Source organism: Setaria italica, chromosome VII (assembly GCF_000263155.2).
Source record: "Setaria italica strain Yugu1 chromosome VII, Setaria_italica_v2.0, whole genome shotgun sequence".
NCBI lineage: Eukaryota > Viridiplantae > Streptophyta > Magnoliopsida > Poales > Poaceae > Setaria > Setaria italica.
Genome location: NC_028456.1, coordinates 18,318,480 through 18,330,553, shown reverse-complemented (window position 1 = coordinate 18,330,553; position 12,074 = coordinate 18,318,480). Strand labels below are relative to the sequence as shown.

Genomic DNA, 12,074 nt, shown 5'->3' with positions numbered 1-12,074 from the left:
ATAATATAAGGGGAAAGTTATATCTCACCCGAGTGAAATTGAGCCCCTCCTCACCCAAATTTTTCTTCACCCCCATCCCTCCTTCTTCTCCAACTCCGGCGAGATTCCGGCTGGGTTAAGGGTTCGGGGTTAGAGTTTCGAGGTTAGGGGTTCAGGATTGCCAGGGTGGCTGCTCACCGCCGGTCTTAGAGGGAGGGCCGGCGGAGGTGGCGGACGCGGGGGCGGTGAGGCACGGTGGCGGGGGCGCTGCCGGCCGAGTGACGGTGGACGGCGGTTGGACGGTGCTGGGGCGACAATGGCGACGGCGACGGCAGGAGGGGCAAGAGGCGGCCGGCGTGGGCGGGCTAGGGTGCGCCAGAGCTTCGCGTCGGCCGGCTGGCGTGGAGCTCCGGTGGACCCTAGCCCGCCTGCACCGGAGGGGTGGGGGAGGGCTTGGGCGGTGGGCAGCGGAGGGGTGGGGGAGGAAGAAGAAGAGGGTGGGGGAAGAGATAAGGTAGAGAGAGGGGGGATCCGAACCGCCGATATTAGATCCAATAGCTTAGAAACTCTATTTCACCTGGATGAACTATATCTATCTATATATTTATGTATCTACCTACACGACGAGATGATGCCATGATGGTCCTGTAAGAACTGATAAGTGCTGACCAAGTGACCATCCATTTTGAAACAGCAACCGAGAGATTTGAGCGTGATAAGACAAAAAAAACTTCCCCGCTCTAAACGATGGGGTCATCGCCGCACGTCGCCGTGGTGGCCTTCCCCTTCAGCTCCCACGCCCCCAAGCTCCTCGCGGTGGCGCGCGCCCTCGCCACCGCGGCGCCGTCCGCGACCTTCTCCTTCCTCTCCACCGCCGGCTCCCTCGAGCGGCTCCGAGGCGCCGGCGCGGCCGTCCCGGGGAACCTGCGCTTGGTGGAGGTACCCACGGGAGGCGGGGACGACGACGAGGAGGACACGCCGGCGTGGCGCCGGATGGAGCTCTTCGTGGAGGCCGCCGAGGCCGGCGGGCTCAAGCAGTCGCTGGAAGCGGCGGCCCGCGCCGCGGCGCCTGCTGGGGCCGCCGCGACGGTGACCTGCGTGGTCGGCGACGCCTTCATGTCCATGGCCGCCGAGGCCGGCGTGCCCTGGGTCGCGGTTTGGACGGGCGGCCCGTGCGCTCTCCTGGCGCACCTCCTCGGTGACGCGCTGCGCGAGGACATCGGCGACCACGGTACGATCACCGATCCCGCCGAGGAAGAACTCTTCATCAGGCCATGAGCTCATGCACTCAGTTCTTTTTTCCATTGCAGCGGCGAGCCGGGGTGACGAGCTTCTGACCTCCCACGCGGGCCTCGGGAGCTTCCGCGTGCGTGACCTCCCCTTCGGTGGCGCCAACCCCAGCGGCGAGATGCACCGCGTCATGAGCCTTCTCCTCCACCGCGTCGCACGGAGGTTGCCCCGCGCCGCCAGTGCCGTCGCGCTCAATGCGTTCCCGGGCCTCTTTCCGCCGGACGTCTCCGCCGCCCTCGACGGCGCACTCCCCAACAGCCTCGCCCTCGGGCCGTACCACCTCCTCCCGGGCGCCGCCGCCCCGGCCGCCTCCGGCGACCCCCACGGCTGCCTCGCCTGGCTCGACCGCCGGCCCGAGCGCGCCGTGGTGTACGTCAGCTTCGGCACGGTGGCCGCGCTGCCGCCGGACGAGCTGCGCCAGCTGGCCTCGGGGCTCGAGGCCGCCGGCGCGCCGTTCCTGTGGTCTCTCCGGGAGGAGTCATGGCCGCTGCTCCCGCCGGGGTTCCTGGACCGCGCCGGGGCCAGTGGCTCCGGCACCGGCCTCGTCGTGCCGTGGGCGCCGCAGGGCGCCGTGCTAAGGCACCCGGCGGTGGGCGCGTTCGTCGCGCACTCCGGTTGGGGGGCGGTCGTCGAAGGGATGTCGGGCGGCGTGCCCATGGCGTGCCGCCCCTTCTTCGGCGACCAGCAGATGAACGCCCGCGCCGTGGCGGAGCTGTGGGGTTTCGGCACGTCGTTCGAAGATAGCGGGCCGATGACACGCGGCGGAGTGGCGGCGGCGGTGACGTCGCTGCTCGCCGGGGAGGAAGGGGCCCCGATGAGGGCCAGGGCGCGGGAGCTGCAGGCCAAGGTTGACGAGGCGTTCCAGCCCGACGGCGGATCCATGAACAACTTCCGCAAGTTTGTCGAGATAGTGTGTGCTCGTGCGTGATGCATGGAGTTGTGCGTTCGGCCATGCACTCGAGATCAGAAACAACTCTCTTACAGTAAAAAGTACAAACAAACGGAAGTCTCTTAAGGACCTATTTCGATCTAACGGGTCATATCGATAAGGATCTGTCTACACACCTGCCCTGGCAAATTAGAAGGCAAAACTATTTTAATTCCTAATGGGTTTAATTTGTCACTTAATAACAACACAACACGATCAGGTTGAAGGAACATATTCACAATTGTTCCCATGAGTGTACATATATGTTTGCCGCCATCTTTGTGATGAGCCCTATCATGAAAGATGCTAGTACTTCCTCCGTTTCAATTACAGTTCACTTTAACTTTGTATGAAGTCAAATTTTTTTAACTTTGATCAAATTTATAAAAAAAACCATCTCCATGATGAGCCCTATGGACTATGGAGGGTCTTTTAGCTCATGGAAAACACCAGTACTTCCTCTGTTCCAAATTACAGTTCACTTTAACTTTGTATTAAGTCAAACTTTTTACTTTGATCAAGTTTATAAAAAATATCAATATTTACAACATCCAATTAGATATATTAAATCCACAAAGAAATATGTCTTGATAATGCATTCATTTGGATTTGATAATGTAGATACTAATATATTTTTTCCTAAATAATTTGTCAATGTTAGAGCAATTTGACTTAGGACAAATTGAAGTAAACTATAATTTGGAACACATGGTGTATTTTGTTTGGTGGAAACTAAGGGTGATGTTGGTCCTCGGTGGCATGAAAATTCAATAAATCTAACGAATGAAACTCATGAAATCTCGATGGGATAATGAATTTGTTCCCTTTTTTCCTTTGGTTTGGCAGCTCATGTGTTCTTCTCCAACGTGACAAGTCAACAAAGGCAGCAAACGGGTAACACCACCATTTTTCCCACTCCTTCCCCAAAGCCTTCCTCTCTAAACTAACACGACGAAACCCTCCCAATGACGTACCCCACAGATCTTGAACCATAGCAGTCAACGGAAAAGTTATCACATGTTTAGACTTTTGTCACATACAGTCAACCAAAGGATCTGCTGATTTCATGCTTTTGAAATATAGGAGGCCTCAGAAAATAATGGGTAATGATGCTATACTCAAAAAAAAGAAGTTCAGTCACCTTTTTCTTAGTGTTTCCTTCTTCCTTTTGTTAAAAAACAGCAAACAACGTGCTAATATAACAAGCCTTGTGCTCTCTAGTTTTTTCGCCTCCTGCACCCATCGCTAGTTGTGTTCCCACGCTGCCGGCCCACCATGTGTGGATGGCCGCACCTACGCTAACTAGTGTTGCCCCTGCCCTCAACCTGCCTATCCAATTGTCCTCCACCACTGTAGTCCAATTGGCGACATATATATTATTGGCTATAAATGATTGTTCATGAGATAGGATAATTAGGGAGATGCTAAAGAACTTTAGCAAGGTCACATCGGATGTTCGGATGCTAATTAGGAGGACTAAATATGAGCTAATTATAAAACTAATTACACAGATGGAGTCTAATTCACGAGACGAATCTATTAAGGCTAATTAATCCATCATTAGCAAATGGTTACTGTAGCACCACATTGTCAAATCATGGACTAATTAGGATTAATAGATTCATCTCGCGAATTAGACTCCATCTGTGCAATTAGTTTTGTAATTAGATTATGTTTAATACTCCTAATTAGTATCCAAACAGGTGCTAAAATTTAAAACCCCTAGCAAGATTCAAAGTGCCACCATACTGGGCCCATTAATGCTTTACGGGGCTGCGATTGACTCCGGGAAGTGCAACCATAGCAAGATCCATTTTAGGATTTCATCTGATGGAAAAAAAAATCTAGCTGATTTGCACAAAAATTAGTCAGGTGGTACATATATACACACAATAAACTCAAATTTTTATTATAGGTTTTAAGTCATATTTGAATTATATTTACTTTGCATATGCCAACATTTGCAAAAATAGTTATAGAAGTAGTTGTGCTCATCTTATTATAGAACGTCAAATTATGGAAAAAGTTTCATAATATTTTTCCCATGACACCTCTAAGAAAATACACTAAATCTGATCACAAATCATCGTGGGCGCTCCTGATTGTTCTAACTAAATCTTTTGTAGGACTTTCCTCGTAGCATGGCACACAAAGATCAAAAAGACGACTGCAGCAAAACTCTGGTTCCAGGGCCAAGGTCCCATTTCCTTGGCCCTGACTAGATAACATTCGAATGGACAAGAAATGACACGTGCACATAAGTAAAATATCACCCCCAAGCATTTTAGTTAAATGGCTAAAACATTTGGATTTTAGTGTTTCAGATTTGTGCCAAATAAAATATGTGCTTTAGGATGACAAGTATGAGGTAAGAAAACTTCTAGGGTCTTGTATATTGCTTAACACTTGAATTTTTTTTTGTTTGAGCCTTATATATAGTTAGTATTAAAATTATAGTTAATGTTTGCATGAGATACAATTACTTTTTGTATAATTTTCAGTAGTGCCTCAGCCTAAATAACCTCCTCTACAAAATACAGGGTACTGTAGGAAACCATTCTTTTCACCTATATATGTTTTATGGTAGCGTTAGCGTAGGGTTTAATATTTCCGTATATTCATTCTTTTGCTATACTAGGGAAAAATTTGAAGCATATGGAATAAGTATAATTGGTTTAACAAAAAATTCGGTGTTGAACTACCCTAAATCAATACTTGAATTTTGAAACACCTTTAAAAATACCTGAAATTTTTCTTAACAGAAAATTACATGCACGTTCACAAAAAATCGGGTGTGACTACAAGCCAACAATACACCCGGGTGTTAGGTAGACAGCTCCAAGAAGAAATTCCGTGAGCGAGTCACTAGAAAAGGCACCGTACGCCTGAACACACTAGCCGTGCCGTGGTGCTGTGACGAACCGAGAGGTGAAGAAGGCTGAAGACGCAGAACAATGGAGGCTGCTAGCAACAAGATCGTCCATAGAGACGAGATCACGGACGACGCCTTCACCGACTCGGCGCACATCCCGGAGAAGTACATCCGGACCGACGAGGTCTCTGCCGGCGCCGTCGTCGGTGAAGACGAGGCCTACGAGCTTCCCGTCATCGACATGGCGAAGCTTCTTGACCCGGAGCTATCGGCGTCGGAGACGGCCAAGCTTGGCTCCGCGTGCAGAGACTGGGGTTTCTTCCAGGTAATAACGATCACTTCTGCAAACCTGTCGCGTTTTTGTGAGTCTGGTGATGTGCTGCAACTGCAATAATCCTGACGTACGACGGCTTTGTTTGTTTCTCTGCAGCTCACAAACCATGGAGTTGACGAGGCAGTGATCCAGCGCATGAAGGAGAGCACCGTGCAGTTCTTCGGCTTGCCGCTCGACAGCAAGAACGACGTGGCAGTCCGAGGAGACGGCTTCGAAGGCTACGGCCACCACTACAGCAGGTTGTCGAAGCTGGACTGGGCAGAGAGTGTGATCCTCATCACCCAGCCAGTCCAGGACAGGAACATGGAGCTCTGGCCAACTAACCCACCCATGTTTAGGTAAATCTTGTTTAATTCTAATCACTCAATCATCTATATGTAAGCTGGAAGCTTGATTTGTGTATGGTTTCCATCATTGATTGTTCCAGGGATGCGCTTGAGGAGTATTCGGCGGCGGTGACGAAGCTCATGAGGCAGCTGTTGGGTTCCATGGCGACGGACCTCGGCGTCGGCGAGGCGGCGCTCCTGGGCGCGTTCAGCGGGAAGCGGCAGAGCATGGCGATCCACCACTACCCGCCGTGCCGGCACCCGGAGAAGGTGATAGGCAACACGGCGCACACCGACGGGCTCGCCCTGACGGCGCTGCTGCACGTCGACGACACGCCGGGGCTGCAGATGCTGCAGGGCGGGCGGTGGTTCCCTGTGCGGCCGCGGCCGGGTGCCATGGTCGTCAACGTCGGCGACATCCTCCACATCCTCACCAACGGCGCGTACCGGAGCGCCGAGCACAGGGTGGTGGTGAACGCCGAGCGGGGACGGACCACCGCCGTGATTTTCCAGGACGCCTCCGTCGGCGGGATGGTGGCGCCGCTCCCGGAGCTGCTCGTCGATGGAGGCGAGGCGCGGTACAGGTCCATCCCGAGGTTTGAGTACCTCAAGGTTAGGTTCAGTGCCCTGGCCCAGAGGAAAGGGTTCCTCGAGAGCCTCAAGCTGTAGCGTCCATCCATGAATAATCCTCATGGATAAACTTGTCTTTTTAGCCAATAAACAAGTTTATGGCAGCAGCAGCGCGTGCTCCGACGCGAGGCGACGACGCCCGGGGCGCGTTGCGCGAGCCGCTGCCTGTAAGAGTTCGAATGTAATCGAAACAGAAAATCTGGTGAGATGTCTTTGGCCGAGCAGTTGGTTGGTTAAGCTGTTGTACAGATATATGTTTGTAGATTGGTTTGGCTAAAGATAGCTCCTAGAGGTCTTATCTATATCTATATATACTTACTTATATAATATTAAAGAGAGGATGTTTCTTCCAACCGTCATTTTTTTCAACCGTCGTGGTCATTTTGCAAAAAACCCCTCAGCCTTTTAGTAATCAACCCGCAGTCTAAATGCTGAACGGATGGGAGGCTCGGGTGCAAAAAGGAGGGAAGGGAGGGGGTTAAAGGGAAAAAGCTTCTCCTTTTCGTCCCCTCGCCTCGTCGTCGGTTGACCCTGTCGCCCCGGGTCCCCACGCCACCCCCGGTCGCCGCCCTCCACATCCCGTGCCACCCCCTGTCGCCGCCCCTCCACATCCCGTGCCGCCCCGACCGCGCCGCCCCCCGTCGCCGTCCTCCACGTCCCGCTTCGCCCCGACCTTCTTCGGTCCCTCTCTCCCTTTCGAGGCCCGCCCATCCCTTCCTCTATCTCTTGCCAGCGGCACGGCGGTTCATTCCCAGCTGAGGTTGATGACGATGTAGAGGTAGCGTATGAGCCCCTTCTGGATGCGAGCCGCGGCGGCAGCAGCGGATCGGAGCAGGAGGTGGCAGCGGTATTGCGCATGGACTAGGGTCTTGGTGTCAATGGGGTTCTACAGTATGCAGGAACACTGGTCAAAGTGAGTAGTGAGTATTTTGCAGATCTAATTCGGCTTCTGTGGAGAAATTTGTGACTGATGTGTTTTTCTTTATTCTGCGCAGCCGGCTGTGACGACGGATGAGATTGATAGAGTTGTGCATCCTTCTCCCCTTGGAACGGCAGTTTCCGAACAGTGTCTGCACGTCATTGGACGAGTGCACCTGTCATGGAATCCCTGATTCTCGTGAGCTACAGGTTGATCGATTTTTTTGGTTTTGAATTGCTTTAAGTGTAGCGGTTAATCAGATGCATTTCTTGTTGAGCCATAAAAGCAGAATAACATACTATAGTTAGTAAATATTCTCGTAAGTAACTAGATTGCATTATAACAATTGCAAACTAGCTCTGAAACAAGATGTGTCAGCTCGTACAATTGCTGAACTTAATTTTGAGCTAAACAGTTATGCTTGCTTCGACTGACCTTGCAGGATGGAGACATTATCAACATTGATGTTACTGTCTACTTGAACGTATGTGCTACAGCTGTTCTTTTCCTTATCAGCCACCATGTTCCTTTCCTTGTCATCGCTCTGTTCTAATGTGGTCGATATGGTCATTGCTAATCTTCTCGCTTTGTAAAGTGACATGGAGTGTTGCTCCAGGGATATCATGGGGACACCTCAAGAACATACGTTTGTGGAGATGTTGATGAATCTGCTAAACAACTTGTCAAGGTGTAATTCTGCTGTTCCATCTTCTGACTACTTACCTAACACATTGTTTGAGCCCGTATCTGAATAACCTGCCTTTTTTGGTCTGTAACAGGTCATTGAAGAGTACATGATGAGGGGCATATCAGCCTGCAGGCATGGTGATTTAATCATATATATCGTTATTAATCATAACATGGGAAAAAATCTATTTTTAAAGAAATTTAAATGGCATTCGAGTGCCCTGCTTGGGCTGTGAATTAGGTGTTGCAAGTGAGCTGGGCTATAGGCACAAGGTGATGACATAAATAAAAAAAAAGGATAAATTCGATTTAAATAAGGCTTCTATGTTTGAATAATTATGAATAAAATAATGTAGAATGTAAATAATAAAAAATATAGATTCAGGGTAATACTAAAAAAAGTAAAATTGAAATTTTCTACAATTAAGTTATTTAAAGTAAAGCCAAACTAAAAAAATTATCCAATGCCCGTAGCAATGCATGGACAAGTCCATGCATTAATTAATTAATTTGCAAACATCTAAGTAGATATTACTCTTAGAACTCTCAACTACAGCTATTTCGATCCTCAACCTAATAAAACTCAACTATAGCTATTACTCTTTTATAAATTATCCAAATATAACATCAAAAGTACATATTAAGTCATATTAAAACATGATTAGCTACATATAGACCATATTATATAGTATGGTAATATATCGATGTAGTTTTCATGTACCCGTAGCAACGCACGGGCATTTCTGCTAGTATATTGTAATTTCCTTTGTGCTGATTGTGCACAATATATTAACACAAAACCTTCGCACCCTTGGCTCTGGGGCGACGTTCCATGCAGCGCAAGCGCCTCTGTTATCTTTCATGGTAATCGAAGCTTAGAATTAGATTCATGGCGCCAAGCTCAAGTGTCTCCAATCCCTTGCTCGATGTTCAGATTATAGAGAAGCTGAGCAAGAGCAAATATACGCTTTGGAAGGTGCAGGTGCTCACCGCCATACGTGGCGTGCGGATGGAAGGTTACATCACCAACAAGATCGGCACTCCTCCATCTGAGATCGACGACAAGCTACCTGATGGCAAGATCACCAAGGTGCCGAATCTGGCATATGAAGAATGGTATGCCCGAGACCAGCAGGTTCTTGGGCTCATCTTTTCAAGCATGGGGAAGGATGCCCTCGTGCAAATTGCTACTGCAAAGATGGCGGCGCAGGCATGGCAAGAAGTCAAGAGCATGTTCACCGCCCAAACTAGGGCTCGGTCGGTGAATGTGCGCCTGGCGTTGACAACCACAAAGAAAGGTGCATTGTCAATTATTGAATACTATGCCAAGATGAAAGGGTTTGCAGATGAGATGGCGGCCTCTGTAAAGCCGCTAGATGATGAAGAACTCATCGCATACATCGTCAACGGGTTGGATTTAGAATTCAATCCCGTGGTGTCGGCGCTCGTCACAAGGGTGGAACTGATCTCGTTTACTGAGCTCTACTCCCAGCTGCTCAGTTTCGAGAATCAACTTGAACTCCAAGATGGCTCGGGATCCTCCGTCAACAACATCAGCAAGGGTAGTTGTGGCTCATCTGGAGGTCGTGGTGGTGGAAACTGTGGGCATGGCCCTAGGCGTGGTGGTCGTGGCGGCTTTGGCCATGGATGCGGCAACCAGAACCAGCCATGTACCAATCAGCATCAGCATCGCTCATCTGGAAGCTCCAGCAACATCTGCCCGCTCTGCCAAGTCTGCTTCAAGAAGGGGCACCTCTCCTCTGACTGTTGGCTTCGCTACAACGACACCTACATCCCCGACAAGCGCCTTGTTGCTACTGCCTACAACAACACCTACAGTGTGGATACCAATTTGTATACCGACACTGGAGCTATGAATCACGTCACAAGCGAGCTAGAGAAGCTCTCCTTCCATGACAAGTACAAAGGAGGCGAGCACATTCATACAGAAAGCGGTGCAGGTATGGAGATCAAACATGTTGGTCATTCTATTGTTCCAACCCATTCTAGAGATTTATATCTTAAAAATATCTTACATGTTCCTCAAGCTACAAAGAATCTTGTCTTTGTTCATCGCCTTACTAAAGATAATTCTTCTTTCCTTGAATTTCACCCTGATTATTTTCTTATCAAGGATCAGTCCATGAAGAACACGATTCTTAGAGGAAGATGCCACAAGGGTCTCTACCCCCTTCCTTCGGTGCGTCCAATGAAGTAGGCTTTTGGAGTTGTCAAGCCATCCCTTGCACGGCGGTATAGTTGTCTGGGTCATCTCGCTTATCCCATTGTTAGCAGCAATAATTTACCTTGTTTAGTTGGAAATAATAGAGAGTCAGTCTGTGATGCTTGTCAAAAGGTAAAAAGTCAAGATCTTCTAGTGTTTCTAGTTTTCCCTTGGAACTTGTTTATTCAAATGTCTGGGGTCCTGCACCCACTTCTGCTGGAGGAAGGAAATATTATGTTAGTTTTATTGATGATTATAGCAAATTTACATGGATTTATTTACTCAAATTTCAATCTGAAGTTTTTCAAAAAGTTTCATGAGTTTCAAAGCTTGGTTGAAAGGATGTTTAACAGAAGTTCATTCCTATGCAGACTGACTGTGGAGGCGAGTATTAAAAGCTCCATACCTTCTTTGATAAAGTTGGCATCTCCCATCACATCTCATGTCCCTATGCGCATTAACAGAATGGCGCAGCAGAACGTAAGCATCGTCACATTATAGAAGTTGGCTTATCTCTCCTTGCTCATGCATCTATACCTTTGAAATTTTGGGATGAAGCCTTCCTACCAGCCACATATATCATAAATTGAGTACCTAGCAAAGTTATTCACCATGAAACACCTTTAGAACGTCTCTTTGATCAAAAACTAGATTATTCTTCCTTTAGAACCTTTGGATGTGCATGCTAGCCCAATCTTAGACCCTACAATAAACACAAACTTGAGTTCAGATCCAAGTATTGTGTGTTCCTTGGGTATAGTCAACATCACAAAGGGTTCAAGTGCCTTGACATTGCTTCAAGTTGGGTATATATTTCCAGAGACATTGTCTTTGATGAGATAGAATTCCCATTCTCCAAATTGCATGAGAATGCAGGAGCTCGTCTACGCTCAGAAATCTCCCTCCTTCCCTCCCATCTTCTAAATCCTTCTGCTGGGGTGGAACATTTAGGTGACCACTTGTCTGATTCTCCTAACCATACTGATAATTCTAGTGAAATCTGTGAAGAAAATGATGCAGGAAATAATACTTTCATGGCAAGAGATGGTGTAGGCATGGAAACCAAAGCAGATCCGGTGCAGTCTGCGAGCGAATCGCTTCCGGGATCAGCGCCCGATCCTCCTTGGACCTATCCGATCGGGCATGTGGGGGGACAACGGTCTCTCGCCAATGATGAGGAGAGGGGGCCCATAGGTTCCGGATCTGCTGCGCGAATAGGAGCTGCTAATCATCCTACTGCTACACCTAATTCTCCTGATGCACATCCAATTCCGTCTGCTCCACCAGCTTCCATGCGTCCCACCACTCGTCTCAAAGTAGCATCTGTAAGGAGAAGGAATACACTGATGGAACTGTTAAATATGGATTTTTTACATTATCTGGTGAGCCGCACAATGTAAATGAAGCTATGGCTAACATACATTGGAAAGTTGCTATGGATGTTGAATATATGGCACGGATGAAAAATAAAACCTGGCATTTAGTTCCACATAAGAAGGGCATCAATATTATTGATTGTAAATATTATTGATTGTAAGTGGGTTTATAAAATCAAAAGAAAAGCTGATGGAAGTTTAGATAGACATAAAGCAGGACTGGTTGCCAAGGGTTTTAAGCAAAGGTATGGTATTGACTATAAAGATACCTTCAGTCCTGTTGTTAAACCAGCTACTATCAGAATTATTTTGTCTATTGCTGTATCTAGAGGATGGACTCTTCATCAGCTTGATGTACATAATACATTCCTTCATGGAATTTTGGAGGAAGAAATCTACATGAGACAATCTCCTGGATATGAGGACAAATCTTTGCCTGGGTATGTATGCAAGTTAGATAAAGCACTATATGGTTTAAAGCAAGCACCTAGGGCATGGTACTCCAGATT

The 12,074-nt window shown here is 48.3% G+C and overlaps 3 protein-coding genes across 3 annotated transcripts; all 3 read left to right on the top strand.

Annotated features, from left to right (window-relative positions):
- Positions 1–627: 627 nt before the first annotated feature.
- Positions 628–2,543, top strand: LOC101752764 (anthocyanidin 3-O-glucosyltransferase). The gene is made up of 2 exons (XM_004975393.4): positions 628–1,210; positions 1,290–2,543. Exons 1-2 carry the CDS (start codon positions 727–729, stop codon positions 2,195–2,197), a joined length of 1,392 nt encoding a protein of 463 aa, XP_004975450.1. The 5' UTR covers positions 628–726; the 3' UTR covers positions 2,198–2,543.
- Positions 2,544–5,051: 2,508 nt separating this feature from the next.
- LOC101786906 (protein SRG1) lies at positions 5,052–6,666 on the top strand. Its single transcript, XM_004975392.3, has 3 exons — positions 5,052–5,394; positions 5,500–5,741; positions 5,831–6,666. The coding sequence occupies exons 1-3, from the start codon at positions 5,152–5,154 to the stop codon at positions 6,396–6,398; spliced, it is 1,053 nt and encodes a 350-aa protein (XP_004975449.1). The 5' UTR covers positions 5,052–5,151; the 3' UTR covers positions 6,399–6,666.
- Positions 6,667–8,854: 2,188 nt separating this feature from the next.
- LOC101777117 lies at positions 8,855–10,183 on the top strand. The gene has a single exon (XM_012847428.1). The coding sequence runs from the start codon at positions 8,855–8,857 to the stop codon at positions 10,181–10,183; it is 1,329 nt and encodes a 442-aa protein (XP_012702882.1).
- Positions 10,184–12,074: the final 1,891 nt, after the last annotated feature.